Source organism: Pteronotus mesoamericanus, unplaced genomic scaffold, assembly GCF_021234165.1.
Source record: "Pteronotus mesoamericanus isolate MK-2021 breed Mesoamerican mustached bat unplaced genomic scaffold, CSHL_Meso_final scaffold_408, whole genome shotgun sequence".
NCBI classification, from domain to species: Eukaryota; Metazoa; Chordata; class Mammalia; order Chiroptera; family Mormoopidae; genus Pteronotus; species Pteronotus mesoamericanus.
Genome location: NW_026555315.1, coordinates 7,435,165 through 7,459,464, shown reverse-complemented (window position 1 = coordinate 7,459,464; position 24,300 = coordinate 7,435,165). Strand labels below are relative to the sequence as shown.

The window sequence follows — 24,300 nt, the reverse complement described above, 5'->3', positions numbered from 1 at the left end:
GCTCGCGCCAGGAAGGACCGCAGGAAGGATGAGAGATTGAGGACAGCATTCTTCTCTTAAAAGGGATTCTCCTATTTTACACAATTGTGCTCCCCAAGGACCGGAGAGTGCCATTCGGGGTCAGGGGACAATAGGAGAGCTGGAGGAAGACATTGGGGAGGGCCAAGGTTCTAGAATCTGGGATAAGGATCTCTTAAGACATGGGGGCTGATGGGGAACCCTGAAAAAGGGGCCCCAAAGAGGGTCCTCCAAAGCTTCTCTCCAAAAACCAACTGACACACACAGGCCAGTGGCAGAAACCCAGACAGGGTGTGTCGCATGTGGGACACGGACTGCACAGAAACAGCACAGGAGGTGCCCCCCGGAATCGGGCAACGAGGGGCGTGCCCGAGCACAATCCTCCGCGCCCGGCGCTCACGAGTTCCGCCCCGCCCCCCCGCAGCCCCCCGGCCAGCCCTGACCCTAGCGAACCACACGGACCCGGCCAGAGCAAAGATCAAAATGGACAATGGTCATGGGCAGGGAGCACAGACATGTCCCCAGCGTGGGCCACGGAGAGCTTGGGGCTCTTCGGTCAGTAGGAGCCGGCCCCTGGCGGCAGAGCTCAGCCTCCAACCCACCCTGAGGTGGGCTGAGCCTGCGCACCCCCGCCGGCCGTGCCCCGCAGGGAGAAGAGCCGACCTGTCACGGCGCCTCGGAGGAGTCTGTGGAGAGACTTCGGCAGTGAAAAGCTGTGGATGAGGGAAACGCGGGGCAGCGTCCACTCGTGGGACTCCACCTCGTTCCAGGGGAGCAGAGAGCTGCACTGGTCCCAGGCTGGGACAAGTGGCTCGTACTGCGGGTCCTGCAGCCTTCAGGACGGCTCCCGGCTGGCACCACTGCCCAGGCCTGCCTGGCTGCCGGGGGGCCTTGCACTGCCCTGGCCACGTAGATAAAGCCTAAGTCCTGCTCCTAGGACCCAGGGGGAGGGGGGAGGGGGAGGGGCTCAGGAAGGGGGTGGGTGTGGCCAGACCGGAGGAGAAAAATGTGACGGGAGAGAGGTGGCAGGGGCAGTGTACCTACTGATCACATGGTCCCAAAGCAGCTCTTCTCTTCCCTGGACTGAACCTTTTGGAGGTGGCTCTGACACACTCGTGGGCCCTGCTTGGCCCTCAGAGAGGAATAGCCGGTGGCCATTGGGCATCAGGAGGGGGCAGCACCTGGGCACAGAGGGACCCCTTGAACACCCACCTCCCTGACAGTGCACGCCTGTGCCCGAAGCCAGCCTCAGGGCCTCTGCTAGAAGCTGCTACCCAGGGAGCCAGAGTGCCAGGGACTGGAGCTAAGGGTCATGGCTGAGGGTCATGGTGGGGGAAGGGATGGGTTCAGGTTCCTGGATCACAACCCAGAGGGGACAAGGTCCAGGCGAGCAGGCTCAGTACACCCAGCTGACAGGCACCCACTGGGGCTCTGTTCGTAGCTTCTCCATGGCGGCCTGGAGCTCCCGGAAGGTCCTCTCCAGGTTGCTGTTGACTAGGCTGAGGTCAAAGTAGTGCCCGTAGCCTCTCTGGATGCGGTTGCTCTCCTCCACTGTCCGTCTCAGGTCTGCCTCCTGACAACACAAGGTGACCTCCGGCCGGTCAATGGCCCCCACTCACCCCCATCGTCAGGGGCATCTGCAGCCTGCCCTGTCTGGCCCGCTCCCCAACGCCCAGCCATGGTGGGTACAGACTCCCTCGCTGCATGTCCCAAGGTGGCTGCTCTGCAACCATGGACAGTTGGGCAGGTAAAGGAAGGAGGGAGGGAGGGAGAAAATAGCACTTAGTAAGTGCCAGACAGGGCACTAAGCTCTTTATAACCCATGTAATCTCCACTACAGCTCCGCAAGGCACAACTCAATTCCTCGTTTAATTGAGGTACAGAGAGCTCACACGGCCAGCCAGTGTCTACACAGAGTGCCTAACTCCAAAGCCAGTGCTCCCTCCAGTCTGACTAGGCGCCGGTGCCTAAGCAGCCTAAGAGGCACGTGCCACGTGGGGATCTAGGGTAACACACCGGTGCTGGAGGCAAGCCCCACCCCAGACTCAGTCCAAGCTGGCCAGGCAGGGGTGGGAAGGGAACTTGAACATTGGCTTAAATAAGCCCAGGCAGGATCTCGGGCTGGCCCAGCTGTGCCGCAGCAGCAGCAGGCCAGGGGACGTGCCGCAGAGGGGAGCCCACCCCAGGCAGCCTCTCCAAGGCCTAAGCAATGCTGTGATCTGGCCTTGGGAGCTGCAGTACCAGATATGGCCAGCAGAGGCCACCGGCGCTCAGAGCTCTGCCAGACCCTTATACCTCTTGGGGAAGGATGCTCCAAGGGGTTCCTAGGAGTGGGGTGCCCTGGAGTCTTGCAACACCTGACTTGCAGCCTCTCCTCCCAGCGCTGCCCCCTCCCTAATGCTAACTCATCCCTCCAGCCAGCCCGCCAGCCTCTGTCTCCCTCCCTCCCTTCAGCCTTTCCCCCAGCTGTAAACAGCCCTGAGCCCACCTAGCCTGCCTCGGCCCTGGGATCTCCCATGGGCCCTCTGGGCTTCCTTTGCTCGGCACTCTATCCCTGCAGAGTGGACGGAGCAGTGGGCCTGACAGAAGCCCCTGCGCCTCTGACTAGCCATGTCCCTGACTCTATGAGAATCTGAGCACTTCACTTCCTCGCTCAGACCTCCACTTCCACATCTATACAGCAGGAACCCCAAGTCCTCCCTCGCTGATGCCTTGGATGGGTGACTCCCCCTCCCAACACCCCGTTCTCCCCTTCATCAGCTCCGGTCTTCCCCCTCCCACCCCAGGCAGCCATCAGACCCCTCCCACTGCACCTCAGAGCCCCTCACCGTGAGCTGCTTGGTAGACACCCCACTCTCCAGTGCAGCCCTGTTCATGGCCCGAAGGGTCTCAAAGTCGGGAGCCTCAATGAACACCACATAAGGGACAAACTCAGCCGTTCTCAGCACCTTCACCGCCTGCAGAAGGAGAGAAGGGTCAAGGAGTATATCCCCACTTACATCTGGGGTGATGGGGGTGAGGACAGGCACCTGGGAATGAATGAGAAAAGGGTACCTGGGATTCTGGGACATCAGTCCTGAAGACAAATATTAGGGGAACAGCTGGCAAGTATCTGGGGATGGGGTAGCTAGAGGAAACCAGAGGAGTGGGGGGTTGGGGAGGCTGAAAAAGAGCGTCTCGGGGGGCTTGGTCCCTAGCAGTAGTTGAGGGGTTACATGGGGGTGCTTGGGAGCCAAGTGCGTGGAGACACCGGGAGGAGTACTGAGGGAATCAGAGCACCCAGAGGGCACACCGGGCAGGCTGGGAAAGAGCGGGCCGGACGGTACCTGGGGGTTGACATCCAGCACGCACACCTTGCCGGCAGCAACCACACCCCGGATGGAATCGATACGTGTGCCATATAGGTTGCCCTCGTATTCACCATGTTCCAGGTAGCGCCCAGCACGGATGTCAGCCTCCATCTCCGCTCGGGACACAAAGCTGTAGCCCTGGCCTTCCCGCTCTGAATCCTTGGGCCGCCGGGATGTGTCTACAGAGGAGGAGGGGCTGAATGAGCACAGGCAAGCCACTGTACCTCAGACACACGTGCGCGTGTTCTCCATGTCACGCAGCCCACACACCTCGGGCCTTCACCCTCACCACAGGCGTACACACGAGACTTAGGCTTCAGTATTGGGAGACACTTCAGAGGCCACTCCTCCAACCCAGTGCTCCCAGATGGGGCGCTGAGGCCCAGAGAGGACCGTGAGCAGCCACACAGCAAGGCCAAGCTGATCTGGGGTCAGCATTCATGTTCCTGCTTCCAGGAAGCAGGAGCTTTTGCCACCCCAATAGATTCTGTCCCCAGGAAGCCCTGTCTTTCACAAGGCCACACACAGCTCATTGCCCTGTTTCACATGGATGCCCAGCTGGGTGTTTCACAAGTAAAACATGAGAGGAGGAAAGGCAAGGCTAGTTCAGCCCGCCTGACCACAGGCTCAAAGGACAGCTCCTGCAAAACCCTTCCCAGCCTGCAATTCCCCCATCAGCCCACAGAGGGCGCTTGTCCCACGCCTATCACCCAAAAGGGCTACCTGAGGTGGTACCCATGCCTATGCCCAGTGGACCCGGAGCTGGCCCTCAGGGCACTCCAGATTCCTGCTCCCCACCCAGCAGGGCCCAACTCCCACTCACAGGGCACCGTGGTGCCATAGCGGTCTGGGTCCCACATGATGAGCTTGTTCTTCAGGCTGCGCCGACCCACACCCTGAGCCCCGATCAGCACCAGGGTTTTCCGGCGGAATGGGGGCATGCGGGCCACCTCCTCATAAATGAGCAGCTCATGGCGGTCAAACTCTGGACACAGGGAGATGGCACTGCTCATCAGGCCGTTCATCAGGTGAAAGGGGTGGGGCTGGGTTCTCACGGGCCAGGGGCAGCAGGAAGAAACTGGGCAGGGCCTGGGGACAAGACTGGCAGCATCAGAACAAGGACAGCAGACGCACAAGTCATTGGTGAGGGCAGAGAGGGGACATGTCATGTTAAAGGAGGACGGGGGAGGGGGCCTCCCACACGCACCTGCATTCTTGGTGGTCAGATACATCATTCGCTTCTTTTTCTTTCCTGAAAGGCTGCCGCATAGGGTCCCTGGCCGCAAAGAGATGGGCAAGTAAGGCCAGGCTGGGACACCGTCATGCCCCAGGTTGGGAGGCGGGGGCTTATACCTGAGGTGGGGGTCAGCTCCAGGTCCCGCTTGACAAAGGCTTTCCGCTTCTCCTCCAGAAGCTGGCTCGGGATGAGCCCTGCACTGCCTCCGCCCACGTGGCACGCCTGAAATGGACGCGGGCAATGCTCGGCCTCAGTGAGAGGACACCCCCCAAGCCCTCGCCTCCCCCGCACACCACACCTGGAGAGACTCCGTGGGCACCCAGGGCTCACCTGCCACCAATTGGCATCATCCTGGTTTACAATCTGGAGTAAGTCCCCAGCGTTGAAGCGCAGGCCCGCTTCCTTGCAGGGGATGAGGCTGTCTCGGACCGGGTCATAGTCAAAGTGGCATTTCACAAATACCTGACCAGAGAGCAGGGGAGGGGCAAGGGAAGAAGCAGGGCAAGGCTAGAGTGCATGTGCCCTCCTCTCCTGTCCCCCCCTCACAGCTCCCACCTGCTGTGGAGAGTGGTGTCACACAGTCCACCCTCCCCCACTTCCCTCACGAAGATGAGGCCCTGGCACTGCGCCTTTAAAGGCTTGATGCCTTCAGGCCTGCCTCCCTGGTACCAGCCTCTCTTTGCATCTAGAACAAAAGGACTCAATCAGAGGGATGGGGATCTGCTCGGGCCTGGGGCCCTGGCCCCTGGCCCCGCCCACCAAGGAGCCAGGATCTCTGGGTCAAGTAGGAGACCCTGACACCTGAGGCAGAATCTCTCCATCCAAGCACCCTCCCCTTGGAGGTAGGGGCTCTGGTGAGCCAATAGGAGAAGTGAGCAAAGCAGCCAGACCTCCATGATCCACCAGCCAGGAGGCAGCTGTGCAGGACACCCCGCTCTCTGACTCTGCGCACCCACAGACACACAGGCATGCAGACGGCTACACACAATACAGGCACTCACTTGTACTCTCAGGCACCATAGGCCTTGAACGCGCACATCCCTTGCACATGCACATGAGTGCCCAAGGCCAGGGCCAATGGGAAGAGAGAGCGCGTGCACAGAAGCAGATGCCTGTAGGAGGCTGGGTCACGCGCCACCCCACCCCCAGCTGCAGGCCCCACCCCCAATCTTGCTTTGCAGGGCTGGCAGAAGAGTTGCTGCCACCCCAGGCCTGTGACCCTGACAGCTAGGAGGTTCAGCTACCCCTTAGGCCTTGTGCTAGATGGAGACCTTGGCGGAGGGACTCACCTGGCGGGGCAGATGGGGCTCCTGATAGCTGGGCAGGATCTTAAGGATGACGCTGCCGCTGGCATTGCGCAGGAGCTCCTGCAGCGCGCGGGGGTCGCTGCCCACCGGGTGCCCATTCACCTCTTTGATGATGTCGCCCACGTGCAACAGGCCTTGCTGAGCTACCATGCCACCGTGCAGAATGCGCGCGATCACCAGTTCGCCACCCTCGACACGGAACGTCACTCCCTGGGCGACGGAGGGTGCGTAAGATAAGGCCCCAACTGCTCCACATCAGAATCTTTGAATGGGACCCCCCAACACTCCCCTTTCCATCCACGCTCCCACCCCTCCCTTACAGCCTTCTCCTCTTCCATCCTCTGCCCAATTCTTCGCTTACAGGAGCAGTAAAGGGGGCAAGGCGGGCAGAACGATGAGGGTCCTTGCACAGGTACCCATGCAGCTCATGGGCACAGTGCCTGCGGCCTCCTGGGCCTGCACGGCCGATCCCTGGGCAAAGCTGAACCCGCCTGGGTCTTCAGCCCTCTCCAGACCGCGTTTGCCCCCTGCTGGTTACTCTCAATCCCCACTTCCATTCCCCACCTCTGGCCCTGCCCAGCACCCTCACCAGATGCTCTCCAGCCGTCTTGCGGATGCCCACCATGCGCACAGCGTCGGGAGGCACCGGCTGGTTGCTGAACGTGGGGTCCAGGCCAGGGCTGGGGGGCGGTGTCTCATAGGTCTTTGAGGCCACAGAGTCATGCGTCTCCAGAAGAGACTGCAGCGGTGGTGGGAAGAGGAGGGACCTTGCAGATGTGCCCTGCGGTCCCTTCCCATCCCACCTCCAACTCCCTGCCGGCCCCTCCCCCAACGTCCTGCCCTAGCTGCCACCCCATCTGGGAGGAAACCTGGAAGTGGGGCTCCTGGAGGATGCGGGCCAGCTCAGCGGCTGTGCTGCTCTGCTCCGCTAGCTGCGCCAGGTCCCGCAGGATCTCCTGCACTAGCTCCAGGTTGTTGTCCCGAACAGCCTCCAGCTTCGTCTCCTCCAGCCTCTCGTGGGCCTGGGTGTGGGGGCGGAACAGGTAAAGCCTGATGCTTCCCCAGAGCCCAGGCACCAAACAGTGCCCCACCCCCTCCCCCCGGGCATCGCGCCACCCCCAAATCCTAATTTTAGACCCTTACACAAAAGGTAGAATGCTATATACACTCTTTGATACTTTGGGGGTTTTGTTTGTTTAATTGGTTTAATTTATTATTTGGTTTTTAACTTAATGTGCTCTGGAAACCACTCTATGCTACTTGATCTATTATTATTATTATTACTACTACTGTATTTGACCTATTGTATGTTTGGAGTACCATAACTTATTCAATCAGTCTCCACAGGTATATAGGTTGTTCTAATGTTTTAATACAGTAAATAAAGCTGCAGTGAATAACGCCGGCACAGCTGTTTAGAACCTGTGGAGGAGATAGATCTTCCGTGTAAATATCTAGAATTCTTGCTGGGTCAAACAGTAAATACGTCCGTGGTTTGGACAAACTCCCCTCCATGGAGCTTGGGCGGCTTTGCCCTCCCACGAGCCCTGGGGGAGAGACTTTCCGGAAGCCTCGCCACTGGAGAATGTGATCAAACCCTGAAACGTCTGCCAGTCACAGGGACGAGCAACGATCTCCCAGTGGGGCTTAATGTGCAATTTGCTTCCTGAGAGAAGTTGAGCATCTCTTCATATGTTTCAGGACCATCTGTGTGTCGTTTTCTGTGAATTGTCCGTGTCTCCTGCCAATTTTTCTATCAGGCCTTGATTTGTTCTCCTTTCCCATTTTTTAAATGTCCTCTATGTAGGGAAGAGAAGCCCTTTATCTGTGATATCACTGGCAGATATTTTTCCCCGTTGTCATTTGTCTGTTGACTCTGCTTATAGTTCTTTGGCAATGCAAAATATAAATATTTAACATAAGTAAGTTTATTAATATTTTATGAATTTGAATTTTGAGACATAGTTTTTAGAAAAGACTTTCCCCCCTCCCCGCCCTGCCCCAGATCCATGTTTCCTTCTAGACAGTAAGGTTTATTCTTTCACATCTAGATCTCTGATCTGCTTGGTTTATTCTGATGTATGGTACGAGCTATGGACCTACTTTGATGTCTTTCCAATCAACTCTCCAGCTGTCGCAATACCATCTATTAAAAACCATAAGGGGGTTGCGGGGCTGGGTGAAGAAGGAAAAGGGATTAAGAAGTACAAATTGGCAGCTGCAAAATGGTCACAGGGATAGAAGTTACAGCACAGGGAATATAGGCAATAATACTGTAAAAACTATCTATGGTGTCAGATGGGTACTTGAAACATGGGGAACCACTTTGTAAAGTACATGGTGTCTAACCACTATGCTGTACACCTGCAACTAATACAAGATAATATTTAATGCAAACTGTAATTGAAAAATAAAAATTTTTAAAAATGCTTAGGAAGCCCTGGCCCGTGTGGCTCAGTTAGTTTGAGCATCATCCCATGGATCAAAGGGTCACGAGTTCAATTCCCAGTCAGGACACATGCGGGCCAGGTCCCCAGCCGAGGGCTCAGAAGAGGCAACTACACATTGATGTTTCTCTCCCTCTCTTTCTCCTTCCCTTCCCCTGTCTCTAAAAATGAATAAATAAACTCTTTTAAAATTAAAAAAAATAAATTTCCATAATTAGAAAGTTTTCAAACCCAAGAGATGGGGAGATTTCAATAACACTTCATAAGGGTACTCAGGATTTGGAGGGATGGACCCAGTGCCTGGCACGCAGCAGGTGCTCATTAAAGGCTGGCCCCTCTCTGCCTTCTCTTCCCCAAACAGGCAGGAGAACAGCGTCCCCCATGGGGAGGCATGTTGGCCCCACCGTCACCTACACCATCGTCCAGCAGGTGGGCAGCGTTCCAGACTGACTCCCACAGTCTGGCTGCACAGAGTGCACCTGTGGGAAAAACAGTCAAAGGCGAAAAGGGGTAGCATCCAAGGCCATTGTGCTTCGATGTTCCTCAGAAGTTAGAGAGCAAGGACATGCCCAGGAGGTTTCCACCAAGCTCTATGTGATCCTCTGTCATTTAGCTCAGCACAGCCCACAGAGCTTCCCGACTGTGCATAGAGGTCAATGCTGGGAGTCCAGAGCCCAGGAACTGTGTTTCAAGGGTGACTCAGGCATGCGACCACATCACCACGATCACCCTGGCAGGGCTCTTTCAGGACAAAGGAGCTGACTCTGACCCAGGGGACAGGATATGAGCATACAGGTCACCCATTTTAGCTTCAGCATCTTCTGCTCCCGTTGATGGGGAAGACAAATTTCCCCAGGAGCCTTCACCTGGCCGCGTGGGAAGCCAGGGCTCCTCCCAAGCTACTACTTCCCATCCTTGATTTAACAGCCCCTCCCCCAGGCTGTTCCATTCCACCTCCTGGGGCTGCCCCTGGACGTCTCACCTACAGCTGTAAAAGCATAGCTCTCCAAGCTCAATCTTCCTGGCCCAGGGGAAACAGAACTTTAAACATTTAATCATTGTAATACAAAAGAAACACTCTAGCAGGCTGATCTAAACAGCTGATTGACCAGCGCTGAGAACACCCGGTTTGTATCACAACTTGCAACAAGTGTTTCTGGGACTTTGGAAACTCAGAATTGGATTAGTCGTAGCTTTAGTTCATGGTATGTTCTCATCATTAGTTTGTGCATGACTTCCTTTTAGTTAGTTGGTATTAAATTGGATATTTTTGTAATAATATAACAAGGATTTAAGGATCTACCACTCAAACCATAGAGGAGGGTCATGACTCTATCCTACGTCTAAGCACGTGCTCCTCCCCACCCCCATCCACCCACAGAAAGCACTGTCTTGAGTCCCTGTGTTCACTGGGCTCCAGCTTCCCATTTTACACAGTCTTATTGTATCTACTTGTTTTCTACATATTCCTAAAATGAAAATTGCTTTTAGTTATTTTTACTCTCAAAAAGGGGAAATTACTCTACATATACAATCTCTGGGGGTCAGAGTTTTTTCACCTAACGTTATTTAAATTAATAAAATTCCACTTAATATTAATTTTTTCACTTAATATATTTTTCAGTTAATATTAAAATATTTCAGTTACTATTTTTTACCCACTAATACTTTGCTAAAATTTACTCTCCTTTGTCACATAGGAGACAACAAACAGGCATTGGCAAAGGAGGTTTACAAAAGTGTGCTTTAGTATTAGCAAGTAGGCTACAAGAACGAAGGCTGGGACCCGGCTGGTGTGGCTCAGTGGATTGAGCGTTGGCCTGTGAACCGAAAGGTCACCAGTTCAATTCCCAGTGAAGGCACATGCCTGGGTTGTGGGCCAGGTCCCCAGTTGGGGGCTTTTAAGAGGCAACCGATTGTTGATTGATATTCCTCCCCCCTCCCCTGCACATCAATGTTTCCTTCCCTCTCTCCCTCCTTTCCCCTCTCTCTGAAAATAAATAAAATCTTTAAAAAAAAATAATAATGAAGGCCAGCAGTTTGAGCACTCACAAGATTGTACCTAAGTGGACTGTGCCATTATGACATTCTTTTGAGTTAATAAAGCTACTGTAATAATCATAACCTGTGTGTCTATTTCCACACAAACAACTGTAAACCTACTTTTGCCCACCCATGTATTTCATTCAATATTCTTTTTCACTTAACACTGTTTCGCTACAATTCATTCTTTTCTCCCACATCGCATTGGGTCATTCATCTTAATGGCTGTATTATGCTCCACTGTGTGACTGCCCCACATTTCGTTCACTTCCTCACTCTTGGGGAAGCGCCTGGGTCACTTCAGGTCTTTGCCATTGCGAACAACGCTGACATGAACATTCTAGTCTGTGTCTCCTGGTGCACACGTGAGAACGTCTCCCAGGAACAGAATCTGGGTCATGGGGTGCGTGTACGTCCGATGACGAAGCATCACATTTGCAAAAGATGATCCCATTGAAAAGTCACAACAACCCTGAGGTTAGCAACACTAAGGTCATTTTCCCAATTAAGTATGAGACTCGGATGCGTACAATACATTCCTTAGCCGTGTACAACTGAGCAGTGTGCCTCAGGGACCCCAAAGCGCCCTCACTCTCTGAGGTCGCCCACAGCTGTGGTGTTGCTACCTGGGCCCCTATTTTTAGCAAGTACATTCTTGGTACAGCGCACACTGCGGTATTAGAGGCACCAGGCTCCGCAACCAGCAGAGTAGCTTTGAATTTCTATGGTAACAATTTGTTTAATTATGCTCTGGAAATCATCTTTAGCACAGCAGGGACTCACGTTCACTGTAGACCAGAAGCTCAGCCAGGTTCACAGCTAGTTAAGGGAGAGCCTGGACTTGAACCCAGGCACACCAGCCACTGCTCTCGAACCATAAGCCAACTGCCAATGCAGAAATGCCACCCTGCCAATTCTTTAAAAGCTTCTCCCTCTGCCCTCCCACTCCAACCTCTCTGATCTTGGCTGAGGACAGGGAATTCTCACTGGAAGCCTAGGCTCATAATTAAATAGTCCGAAAACTGAAAGAAGTCCCAGAGATCGATGTGCCATAAAGTCATGTCACCCCCTCCTCAGTCCGTACCTGACCCTATGATTTGCTTCGGCCACTAGGACGTCGCCACCCGTGATGCAAGTGCAGGCTTGGAAAGTGCTTGGCATTTGGAGCCTGTCCTTGTTGCTGAGCCTGCCGTGCGAAGAAACCAGGGCCGCCCTCCTAAAGGATGAGAGGCCTGGCCACCCGAGGCGCTGCGTCCTCCCGGCTGAGACAGAGGACCTGTGAGCAAGGCCATGCTAGAGCCCCCAGCCCCGACTCGGCAAGCCCAGACCCGCAAAACTGCCCAACCGATCCACAAAACCATGAGAAATAAATGAGGACTGTTTTAGGCCGCTCTGCCCTGAGGTGGTTTGGTACACAGCGAAGGCTAACTGCTTCCCTGCGGTCCCCACCGCTGTAGCCTCTGCTCGTCATGTCTGCTGGTCAGAGCCTCTCAGTGGCTCACCCTGGGCTCTCCTTCTTCCAAGGCCCTGCCTTGCTTTGCCACCTCTCTCTCCCTGCCCCCCACCCCAGGGGCGGAGTCCTTCCCGTGAGCTCCAGCCCAGTGGCTAAGACTACATATAACAACTCTTTACGATTTCAAAAGCACCTCCACCTCCACGACCTCCCCACCTCTCCCCACCACGACTCTGAGAGACTGGCATCATTATCCCCACTTCTCAGAAGAAATAACTGGAGCTCAGAGTTGTCAGATGTACTAAAGCCACAGAGCCAGCAGGTGAATCTTCTGACTCCAAACCCTGTGTTCTTTCTTCTTAATTACTTCCTGCGGATTAGTTCATAGGCCTCCCAGCTGGCAGCTGTGCCTGCTGATAACAGTTTGCCTGAATTCCTGAATGCCACCTGCCTTGGATTCCTCACCTTAGCCTCCCCTGTCGGAACACCTGCTGCTGGATCCAAGTCGAGTCGGCCTTCCCAGCGGCCAATCACCTGCCAGCCACCTGCTGCCTGCGGCCAAACCCCTGGATTTATCATCTCTCTGCCAGATTTGACTTCCCTCCGGAGCCTTTCACTCCCTGCGTTTGTCCCCTCAGGACCTGCCCCTCCTTGGTCCCAGGTCTAACCAGCCTGGACCTTCCCACGCTGTCTGCCACACGTCAGAGAGGAGAGTCAAGCCCAACTCCACAAGGATTAGAGGAAAAGATCAGTAGCTACCACATGTGGTTCCACTTTGACTCTGTTCCTGTGGGTTTCTGGGCCACTTCACCACGTTTTTACAGCTGGACCTTGGATAAAAGTAGTTTGTCTCTTAGCTTAGAAATACTCTGCTATAGACATCATCACTAAAGCTGGTGACAAGGAGTAAGAAGTAGGTCTTGTTATCCAAAGCAAGTCCTGTGGCCAAGCCCAGACTGAAGAGTGCGGACTGCCTGCTGGTGTGAGAAGCGGCTCAGTTACATTGCAAAGCGTGACACCTGCAGAGACGGGGGACTTTCCTGCGCTCAGACAGGAGAAGGCCGTTTATTTAGAGTCTGACACAGCACCCTGGTAACCTCTCCATTAGGTTCCAGGATGAGGACATTGCAGGGGAGGAGATGGCAGGCTTGGGCTTCGCCAGAAGAACCAACCTTCTGACGGCCCATCGCCGCAGCCCTAGCACTGTGCCTGGTACTCGGTGAGCACACAGCAGACACCTGCTGCATAGATGGCGGATCACTGAGTGACTGAACGACTGAGCGGGCGACAGGGCAGTCCTTCCAGCAGCCCCACCCCTGACGCGCTGTCCGAGCGATTAGACAAAGCCACCAGAGGCGGAGGCTGCGGAGGGGGCTCATGCTTCGGAGGCGGCCGGCCAGAGGACCGCTCCACCCTGAGATTCCGTCATCGGAATGACTCTCCTTGTGTCACGAGCTGTCTCACTGTTGAACCAATAGCTAAAGTGACCCAGAGATGATGTGGTCGCATAAATCCAACTCGGAAATCAGCCTTGGAAGGTTACAGATGGTGAGATTCGAAATGCACATATTCAATTCCATTGCCAAGGGCCCACCTTGGAGAAACTTTCACCCACCGGCAGCAGCAGATGGACGTGAGGCGGTTCACATCCTCATGCAGCGCTGTCCTTAATGGGGGCAAACCAGCCACAAAGGACCTGCCCTTCAGTATGGGAACCAACGAATAAAGACACCAGGCTCCACACACATAACGGAGTACCAAGCAGTGTTTAAAATAAACCTATCTATATCCATACTTATGTCAACAATGGTACTACTTACATGAACTAGAAATCTCAAAAATGTAAGCACCTTTACATTCTCAATCTATTATATAAAGTTTAAAAACATGTAATGGGGCACATTGTTGACATCTAAACACATACATAGGCAAGATATGCCATTCAGGGCTATAGTATCGTTAATTAACACCAACAAGTTCAAGTCAGTGGTAGTTACCTGTGGGGAGGGAAAGCGGTGGAAAGAAGGAAGGGGGGAGAGGTAGGAACTGTATTATACTTTTTATTTGTTAAAAAGAAAGAGCAATAGCAAATATGGCCAGCATCCACATCCTGGAGCTGGGCTCTCAGAGATCTGCTGTTATTTCCCACGCTTTTCTGTATTCAGTCATTTGACAAAGATTCAGTGAGCAACTACTATGTTCCAGGCACTGTTCTAGGCTCTCAGAACACAGTAGAGATCCAAAGAGACTTCCCTGTCCTCATGGAGCTCACACTCCCTATTTGAAACATGCATAATTCCGCAGTTTCACTTTTAATGCATGAATACAGCCCCCGACTACCAAGTGGAGAGCAGCCTGCCCTTCGCCAGTCTCACCCAATCTGCTCAGTGTTCCCTTCCCCCGATCCTCCCACTGTTAAGCCTCTCACACATTTCATCTCCCCCTGTGAACAGCCTTCCGGGTCTCCTCCGTTCCATAGGTCATAGCATTTTCCCAGGCTGTGACCCAGGGACCCAGCGTCCCCTGCAGAAGTTCGCTCCCTCAAGTGAGGCCTGGTCCCCTTCCACACCCCAACGCCAGGGCCTGCCACCCCCGACCCCGGTCACCCCCTCCCCTGTTACAGCACCCTCCCCCCCCCAACCATGGCGGTCACCGCCGACTCCCTGGTTGCCCCGACTGAAGGTTGTCACTGAAGACCCCGGAACTGCCTCAGTCCTCTCCGTCCCCGCCCCCGCCCGCCATACCCCTAGGTTCCAATGTCTGTGCAGACCACTCACCTGCACCCAAGACCTCATTCCTGGACCTCTTCAGCACCCACGACCTCCTGTCCACAGCGCCCGCACCCTGGGTTGTCATGGTATCCTCCAGAGCTGCCCTCCCTGGAAACCTTTCACCTCCCCTCCCTCTCTCTGCGCGGCCTCTTCCTCTTCCAGCAATCACTCTCTCCCCAAACACGGTGACTGCAGAGCACCCCAGGCCTTCACCTGCCTTTTCTCCCTGACTCTGTGCCTCCCCCTGGTCCCCTCCCCATCCCTCCCAGTCTGGGTTCCAGAGGTGGCCCTCTGAGCTGCTCTCACCTGTCCCCTTCACACTGGCCCTGCCTCTCAGCCTCCCGCAGCGCCATCCAGCACAAGTCCTGCAGCTCAGCCATTCCCTTTATCTCTGCTCCCTGGACTGAGTCACCCCGCGCCCCGCCCCAAACCCAGCACCTGCGACAGGCAGTCTAGGCCCTGTCAGTCCTGCTCTCTGGCTTTGATGGGTTCCCTCTCTCTTCCCCTTCAGTGATTACTTGAATCTTTACTTCCAAATCCCTCCCACCTTCCTGCTGTACCCTGGATCCCTGATTCCCAGCAGACAACTGCCCCACCCCCGCTGGGAAATCTGAGCAATTGGGCAGGATTCCGTGAAACACACAGCCTGGAGCCTGGCTTCTGACACCATTCTCCCTCCTCTCCTCCGCCTCAGGAGGGCGGGCTCCTTCTTCATCCGCCCCTCCCCCCTCCCCCAAGCTGGTGCTCTCAGTCTAAGGCAGCAGAACACTTTCCCTCCACAGAATGCAGGGTGCCTTGCCGCCCCCTCCCCTCCCCTTCCATGCCCAACACCAGGTACTGCCAACGTACTTCCTAAATATTCCTTTCACCTTCCCCTCCCTCAAGCCCTGTTTCCAGATGCCTAGTTCAGAGCCACCCCAACTCTGGCCTCTCCAGCTTCAGCTATGACCCTCCGACTATCTTCCACGTGGTTGCCAGACGGATGTTCCTAAATTGCCTACATGCCATCATCACACCCCTGCTCAAAACCCAGGAAAGGCTCCACGTCTCTCACAGGACATCACAGAGCAATGCCCAGGTGCCTAAGCACAGTCCCAGTGCCCTCCGCTCCCTGTCTCGCACCTAAAGCCCCAGCCTCACACCGGCCGCCTGTGTACTTCTGGCCCTTTTTCACCTCTGCTTGAGCTCAAGCTTCCCCTGACCCAGAATGTCCTCCCCCTCCCTCCTCCTCATCCTTCAAGACTCAGCTTAAATGGCCCCTCCTCCAGGAAGCCTCCCCTGCCTAGCCGAGGCTGTGTTAGGCATCTATACCTCACACTCCAAAATGCCTACTGCATCTGCCCCATCACTGCTCTTACCCAATTGTTTTATAACTTTCTCTTTTAATGAGTTTCTTCCCCACCCGACGCATGGCAGTTGACCTTGTAAAAACAGCTGCACAAAATGCCCAACGACAGAGTAATAGGAAGGATGGACTCTGGAGATTCCGGTACACAGGCATGCTCACCCCCCTGCCAGCAGTCACCAAGAGACATCCACAGGGGCATGTCCTCACAGTCACCAGCCATGCCTAGGGCTCTCCCCCCTACCCAGGGTCACTCAGATTCATCATCTGGACGCTGAAGTTCACGCATACGCCCCTCCGGGGATCTCCGGTGCCACTTGCCCCATTCCCGGGGCCCTGCGTGCCTCCCCAGACACAGTGTCCTTGTGCCCGCCCCCAAGAGCACTATACCTTGGCCAGGGATCTTACTATGGGACTTTCCATAATGCCTCGAAGGAAGATCAGGTCCAGTTCTGCAGCCCCTGTGGCATTGGGGAGGGATCCCAAGTTGTCCAAGACTTGCTGCATGGCTGGGGGGAAGGGACAGGCAGTGAGACACACACACAGGTGCCAAGTGGGCACAAGAGACCAAAACACCACAACTCCACCCCTCCCACCCCACGTCCCGCAGAAGACAGTTCCTGCCCAGCGGCACTCCCCTCCCTGCCAGGCATGGGAATTCCCGAGGCAGAGGCTCTCGCAGGGAGCAGGGCGTTTCCTTGGCCTGCTCTACAGGCCCTAGGTAATGCCGGCCTGGGCAGGTGGGTAGCTCCAGGCAGCAGGAAGTAGACTCTGATGAGAAAGGGAAGCAGGCATCAGGTTCCAGGTTCCGCCCTGAACCAGAGAACCACAGGCTCCTCACACAACCTGTGCATAGGCTTTAGTCCCAGGACTCAGCCGCCTGCACCAGAAGGACTCAGGAATGGGAGAGACGGTTCTGGAGCGTGTCCCTGAGAGCAGGCCTAGGGTCAAGCAGACAGCCATGCAGGAAGCCAGGGCCTACACAGCATCCGGTAGAAGATGTGCCACTAACTCAGCGTGATTTTGCACAAATCACTGTCTCTCACTGGCCTTAGTCTTTCCCACCTATATAATGGGTGGGTGGGATTAGATGGTATCTACAGGCGCTTCCGTTTTGACAATGATCTATAATAATCGAGCAATTAATATAGATCATAGGAAGCCAAAGCAGAGGCCCAGAACAATGGCAGGGGCTGGGAAAACAGGGACACTGGAGCCTGGGATGGCTGTGGGCACCCGGTGACAGAAGCCAGACGCAGTCATCACGGGGATCAGCAAACCCTCAGCCTGGGACAGGATACAACCAAGGACATGAGAACACCTGATGCTGGGCCCCAGCAGCGGCTGCTGAGATCTGAGGCAGGTGTTAGAATCACCCACGAGCAGGGGAAGGAGCTCCCAGCTGTGGCAGGTTCTGGGGGAGGAAAGGAGAAGCAGAGTGTGCCCAGCTGGGGGCAGAGATGGGCAGGGGGTATCATTAATCTGCCACCCTGCCACCCACGCCTACATCTGCATAACAGCTCCCCAGCCACGGAGGAGCAGGGGTGGGTACAGTCCCCGGCACCTCTTAGGGCTCTTGTCAGTGGCCCCCCTCCAAAAAGGAATGGGGATGGGAGGAGGGGGCACTGCAACTGCCACTGGCAGACATGGCTCAGGGGCTCCTGGACTCCCATCCCCTTCCCTGCTCCTTCACCCCACCTTTTCCAGAAAACAACATCCTAGCCTGTCCCCCAGACCCTTCCTGCCCCAGCCTGGGCTCAGCATTAGTCAGAGACCTGCAAGGCCCTTAGCGGGCTCGGAAAGAGGCCAGGGCACGAACCCTTCCCACTCTGCAGGGTATCCTGGGGTCCGCCTTCCCCAGCTACCCGCACACACTGACTCCCCAGCCTGCCCGCCCTGCGGAAGGACTGAGCCAGGGGAGTTGGCGCCATCTGCCTAGGACAGCTCTCCGGACGGGCCGTCCCGCCAGACCCTTAGGCTCCAAAAAGCCCGTGCCCAGGGCACACTCTCCAGATGCCCCCAAACCTCCCAGTGCCAGCTTTTCCCCCAGCCTCCGGCCCACCTTTCCCTACCTTCCCTCTGGAGGTCGGCTTCCTCAGAGGAGACCAGGGATATACCCTCCAAGGAAACCCGGCTACCTGGGCTGCCCGCCATGGCTGTCCCCCATCCCCGGCCCCGGGCTCAGGGAGTAGCCAACCTTCACTTGCGCTTTGGGCCGCCTTCCGAGCCCGAACCTGGCAGCGCTGGAGGCGGCGGGACTCGGGAAGCGCCCTCTGCAGGATTAACCAATAACAAGGCTCAGCCACCCTGACCGCCTTCCTGATTGGCCAAAGGCGGGGGCGGTGGGAAAGAGAGAGTCCCATCCTACCCCGGCCCGACGCCAGCCCCTGACCCCCACAGCGGGTTTAGTACCAGCCTGTGGGAGTGGGCAGGAGGAGGCTGAGAGAGGCGAGGCGGTTACGCCTGCTGCCCCTTCGGATCTGGGGCGGTGCTCAGACAGTCCCCTCACAGCCTCGCTGCAGGAAACCGCAGGCGGGTGGGGACTTGGCCCCACCTTGTCCCTGCTCTCTCTTCTGAAAGTCCGTCCTCCACCTAAAACACCCCCACGCCACCTCCTCCCCGTGCCCTCCAACGTCTGCTCTATGTCCCATCTCCAGGCCTAGTGTCATTTACAATGACCCTTTCAGGATCAGAGGAAGCCTCCGAGAACGACTCTCAGTCCTTCACCTGGAGCAGTGGCACCACTGTGACCAGGAAGGGTACCTCAAGCCCTCCGGACCCCACAGCTCAGCTGCAGCTTCTCCCCCTCCCCCATCTCCCATTTTAGCCCCTCCCCTTGGGTGAGAGGTACTGCCCGGTAGGCAAGTCAGGCATTTTAGAACTGGGAAGGGAACAGGTAAGAGCATTTTTGCAGCAGGGACAAGGATAGGCAGGAGAGAGAGAGACATGGCAGTTACCCCAGCCCAGTGCTTCCATTACTCTCAAACCCTGTACCCGGGAGACCACCACCAGGCACTGCTCCTGCCCCCAGACAGCAATTCCCTGAGGAGTGGCACCAGGTTGCCATGACAACAGGAGGGATTACACACCAGGACATTAACCCTGGGATGCAAGAGAGATTTAAAGGGACAGCTCCACCTGAAAGCAGTCTACGCCTCCCCTCCCCCGTCCCATTCAAAGAAAGGAGAAAATTAGGTAAAGGGAGAAGAAGGAGCAAGGCTGCAGGTCCAGAGGCTCCAGGGGCAAGTTCTCTCAGCTCTCGGCCCCTGCCATCACCCACATATCTCTCAACCCAAACCCGGCCCTCCACCTTACTAGAAGTAGAACTGGGGTCTCTCTGCAAGAGGAACACACTCACACCACCACCACGCCCATAATGACAATGATCTTGTAGACCCCTTGGGAAGGGCGGGACAAGGACCATGCTAGCTTCTCTCTCTGTAGGGCCCAAGGTTGATGTCCCCGGGAAGTAAGAGGCGCGGGGTAAGTTGTCTCAGGCCTGTAGGAAGGGCAATGGCCACCAAATGAGAAGGGGCAGAACGCACCATTAGGTTTTTGAAGCCAGGAGCCAATCCGGCCCAGGGTGAGCACAGAGGGCTGCCTGAAGGAAGGGCTAAGGGACTCGCAGCCTTTGAATCACACATCACCTTTTTACAGAAGAGGAAACGCAGGCTCCAAGAGGTTAAAAAACTTGCTCCTGTTCTACCTTTAGTTCTGAGAAGGCAGAAGCAGCCCAGGGAAGCAGGGGCCCCAAGAGTCCTCATAGCCACACCCCTGGGCTCCACTCCCTGCCCTGTCCCCCACCTCATCCCCACTACGCCCCCATCAAGTGGCCTGCAGCAAGGAAGCTAAACTGCAGGGCCTTTTCCTCTCCCTACACCGGTGCCAGGCACAATTAATGAGTTTACCAGGCAGGCCCAGATTGTGAGGCCTTTAATCACAGGCTCAGGGTTGGGCTTCATTAACCCCTAAGCCGCTTACAGTGGGGCTCAGGCAGGCAGGAGCAGGGGGGCCCCGGGGCCCAGCAAGCTGGACAGGAGGAAGAGGCACTGAGCCCTCCAAGGCTGCAGAAGCTGGGGGACATTGGTACATCCCTCCACTGAGAGAAGAAGAGGCTTTTCCTGGGGGACAACAGTGTCACAGTTTAGCTCTGCCCCCCTGACAGCAGCCTTCGCTTTTCTGGTTCCCTTTCTCAGAGAGGAGGAACAGTCACTTTAACCAAGTTAGGAGGCCTGGAACATCTTGCGGAGGCAGCAGCAAGGCCCCGAGCAAGGGGCTGCATGGGAGGGAGGTATCTAGGCCGTGGGAAAGGCAGACAAATCAGAGCAAAATCGGAGCAGTTTACAGTTGTTAGCGCTGTTAGCTTCCAGCACTGGAAACTTTACCTGATGGGTCCCTGAATGCGCCTCAGGGATCCACGAACCCCAGAGTGGGATGCAGTTTTTGTGCCGAGAAGCACCCGTTTTATGATGAGCACCCATGGCTGTCATCAGGTCCCCAGGACCAACGAAAGTTAGGAACACTGATCTTGTCCCCTCACCTCATCTTACAAATGGGGAAACCTAGGTCTCAAAAGGGACGCGATCGGCTCAAGGTCACAGGTTAAAGAGGTAATAACCGAGAGCACAGCATGATAATTGTGATCGCCCCTAAGGGTAACTCTTACTGGTCTCTCATCAGCCTCCTTACAGGGGAGGAGACGAGGCCCTGCGAGGTTAGGCAGCTTGCTCCTGGGGCTTCCGAGGTTGTCTGGGCTGCCCATTCCCTTGCCCCAAATCCTCCTAGAGCCCTGGCTGCTGTGGCTCAGTGGATTGAGTGCCAGCCTGCGAACCAAAGGGTTGCTGGTTCAATTCTCAGCCAGGGCACATGCCTGGGTTATGGGCCAGGTCCCCAGTACAGGGGGTGCAAGAGACAACCACACATTGATGTTTCTCTCCCTCTCTTTCTCTTCCCTTCCCGTCTCTTTAAAAATAAATAAATAAGTCCTAAAAGAAAAAAAAAAAAACAACGAACCCTACAGAACCAAGTTGAGGCCTCCTGGCCTGGCATTCTCCACACACAGCCTCCTGTGCCCCCGCACACACACCCCTCTGTGGCATATGCCGGTCTACTCCACCCCCCTGGGCCCTGCATCCTGGATTCTTCATCCCAGGATGGGCCACTGTTGTCCCTCCACCCTAGCTGTCCTCTAAGGCCCAGCTCCTAGGGGCCACTTTCTTACCAGCCAGGCCCCAGGCCGTTGTCCCCGCCCCCCGCCCCCCCCCCGGCACTGATGAGTGCGCATTAACCTGGGGAGCACATGTACCCCCCCCCAGTCCACGGCAGTGAGTTGCACTGTGTCTCCAGCCCTCCCCCGCTCAGGCCATAGCCGCTGCCTGAATGAATGGCTGAGTGGCTGCGCGGAGTAGCTGTTTTTACAGGCACCTGCAGGAGCTCCCCATCCTGCCTGTTACCCCCTGAACCGCTGCTATAAACTGACATCCTCTCCCCGCTCTTACCAGTCTCGGAGTTGGTGGCGGCCACTGGCATGGCGAGGCTGGCAAGGGTCTGAAATGGCTCTCCTGGAGGAGGGGCAGAAGGAGGATGAGAAGGTGAAAGGGCAAAGCAATGGGAAAGGAATTAGGAAGGGCCTCTCCCCTGGGATCAGCCAACAAGGCAGGAAAGAGGACATTGCCCAGCAACGGATGACCCCACAGTCCTGGGAGGCAGAAAGAGCGGCTGTTTCGTGCCCATTTCTTCAAGGAGGAGGAGACAGCGGATCAGAAAAATTAATTGATTTGCCCAAGGTCACAAAGCTAATAAAGAGAGCTACAAAGAAAATCTAAGTTTTAAGACTCTTAACAAAAATTTAAGTGTTTCTGCCTGCCATCTGTATTCCCCCCCCCCTTTCCTTAGAGGGGTTGGATAAGAATACAGGATTTGAGTCAAGAGCAGGAAAGAGAGGTGTTCCCAGACTTTAAGCTCCTTGAAGTCAAGAACCACAGCTGCTGTGTTTTGCCTCCGGATCCTCGGCCTAACGTGGTGTACACAGATGCTCCACAAACATTTGTCAATCTGTCTGATGATAACTCCCCAAGGCTTCTCTGGGTTCCCCTCCCCCCCACCTCCTTACCCCCTTCTTAGCCCAGAGCTGGGGCCAGGAGAGCAGGGGCTCTGGGCAGAACCAGGTATGAAGTTCACAGCCCCAGTTCCCATCCCAGGACCTCCCAAGCCAGTGCTGGCTCCCCATTCTTCAGGAAAGGGGGTGGCGGGGTGGGGGGTTGCCCTCCTCCCTTTGCCTTCCTGGGCAAGTGCTGCAGGAGAAAACCTTAATTCCCAGTTGCCATGACAACCAGAGGCAGTGGCTCACAGCAGGGGTGGGGGGTGGAGGCAAATAGCTGGCAGTGCCCACTTTAGGACTGAATGCACGCTGGGCCCAGGGGGTAGGGGAGCCATAACTTCACCTCCCTCCCCCAAAAAGGATTCTTCCCAGAGGGGTGACTACCTGATTTTAACAAAATCCTCTCTACTCCCATTCCCGAGCAGCTCACCTGAGCTCAGATAACAGAAATTGCAACGGTGGCAGGACGGCCCCTCTTCCTCCTGGATTCGCCCCTGAAGGTGTGAAAGGAAGCAGCTTTCAGGAAGAGGAACGCCCCCGCCCCCTGCGAGGCTAGCGGCGAGGCTAGCACCCAGGCTGGGAGACAGGCCTAGGGCCCCTGGTGCCAGCCAGCGACCGCGGTGCCAACCCCTGCTGTTCCCGTTCCTAGAGAGCATCGAGAAGGGTTCCCTTCCTTTCCCATCCCAGGTCCTAACAGCTTGGAACCTGGCGCCCTTCTCCCTGACAGAGGGATGACCCAGAGGACTCCGATCTCCACCTGCCTAGAGAGTGGAGGGTGGAGGGTGGAGGGTGGGCAGAGAGGCAGGAGGGATCGCGTCCCCAGAAGTTTTGCCCAGCCTGCCTGGGTTTTTCTCCCTGAGGAGTCGGTTCCCACGGCAGCAGCTAGCTCGGCCCCACCCCCACACAAGCCTGGGAGAGGGCGGGGTCCGGCTGTGCCCACAGGAGAACAGCAGTGCCAGGCAAGCCAGGCTGGCCTCGGGCCAAGGGCCGGGGCCCAGGCGTCCGGGAACTCGCACCGCGGCTTCCAAAGCCTGGACCCCGGTACCCTCTCACCCCTGCCTCCCGGCTGTCCACGTGACTCAGGGTCCGAGGTGCTGTGGACCCGGGATGAAAAGGGGAGGTTTTCTCCGACCTCCCATCCACCCCTCCATCAATGCCGATACAAAGAGATGTGGCAGAGAAAGGTCTGACAAAGGCGCTTTGAAGACCGACAGGTCTCAGGGAGGGGGAAACAGCCTGAGGGATGGGGTTCTAGAGGCCGGGCGGACTGCGCGCAGCGACAGTCAGCGCGCCCCGGCCCCAAGCGCCCAGCCCTAACACGCGGGGCGCTAGGACCTGGGGATAGGGGGGCGTGTTGCGAGCCATCAAAGAAGGCTCTTTGCTCGCGCGCCCGCGGGAGACCGAGAGATGAGGTCACTGAATGGCTGTACCCCACCCGGTCCTCATTCTGCTCCCTTAGTTGACCTAACTTTCTGACCCTGGCTTCTTGCTCCTGACACCGACCCCCTCCTAAGTCTCCAGGCCCTAAACCCTGGCCCCCGACCGCGACCCGACCAGCCACAGCCTGGGAGGAGGGAGAAGAAACGCGCCCCAGGACCCACTCCCAGGGAAGAGTGAGGAGTTAGCCTCCCAAGAGAACCGGGGAGCCATAGGGACCCACGCAACCTCTGCTTTGCGCCCCTACCCCCCGGAAGTGCTAGCAGCGCAGTTCTTACGTAATGCCGGGCTCCGAAGTACCCCGAATCTGCACAGCCTCCGTCCCCGCACAGCTCACCAGCTCGGCGCCCGCCGTCACGTTGGAGCCTATACCGCAGGGTGGGGGTCAGCGTCAGCGGCAGTGGGGTTTGCTTCTCTCTAGCAGCACCAAGGGCGGGGGGGGGGGCAGTAGGTGAAGAAGGAGAAGACGGACCTGGGGAAAGGGGCCCGGGGAGACTGGACCTAGAGAATAGGACCCCAAGTGCTGTGCCTGGACGTGGAGGACACAGGGACCCTGAGGTGGGTCCTGGCCCGGGGGTCGGGGTCGCCTACCTGCACGCAGGGCAGCCCCTAGCTCAGGCGGCTCCAGTGCAGCCCGGCGCTCGGCGTTTATTGCTTGTCAATCGCTTCACCCCGGCTCTTAAAGCGGCGAGGCCGCCGCGGCGCGAGGGGGCGGAGACCTAGAGCGGAGGGGAGGGGGGACTTGGACGCCGCGGGACACCCCCTCGGACAGTCGCTTTTCCGAGCAGCTAG

At 56.4% G+C, this 24,300-nt stretch overlaps 1 protein-coding gene across 3 annotated transcripts; it reads right to left on the bottom strand.

The window, feature by feature from the left end:
* Nucleotides 1–932: 932 nt before the first annotated feature.
* MPP2 (MAGUK p55 scaffold protein 2) lies at nucleotides 933–23,870 on the bottom strand. 3 transcript variants are annotated; one of them, XM_054593252.1, is made up of 14 exons: nucleotides 23,787–23,870; nucleotides 22,502–22,565; nucleotides 21,470–21,532; nucleotides 16,362–16,480; nucleotides 6,782–6,934; nucleotides 6,502–6,651; nucleotides 5,895–6,122; nucleotides 4,936–5,067; nucleotides 4,722–4,827; nucleotides 4,576–4,644; nucleotides 4,192–4,353; nucleotides 3,345–3,547; nucleotides 2,847–2,975; nucleotides 933–1,591 (listed from the first exon to the last, which is right to left on the bottom strand). In XM_054593252.1, the coding sequence occupies exons 3-14, from the start codon at nucleotides 21,498–21,500 to the stop codon at nucleotides 1,415–1,417; spliced, it is 1,659 nt and encodes a 552-aa protein (XP_054449227.1). In that variant the 5' UTR covers nucleotides 21,501–21,532; nucleotides 22,502–22,565; nucleotides 23,787–23,870; the 3' UTR covers nucleotides 933–1,414. The 3 variants fall into 3 exon arrangements, with proteins under 3 accessions (XP_054449227.1, XP_054449225.1, XP_054449226.1); XM_054593250.1 differs by lacking the exons at nucleotides 21,470–21,532; nucleotides 22,502–22,565; nucleotides 23,787–23,870 and adding an exon at nucleotides 18,044–18,178; XM_054593251.1 differs by lacking the exons at nucleotides 21,470–21,532; nucleotides 22,502–22,565; nucleotides 23,787–23,870 and adding an exon at nucleotides 18,044–18,178 and having other exon boundaries at nucleotides 16,380–16,480.
* Nucleotides 23,871–24,300: the final 430 nt, after the last annotated feature.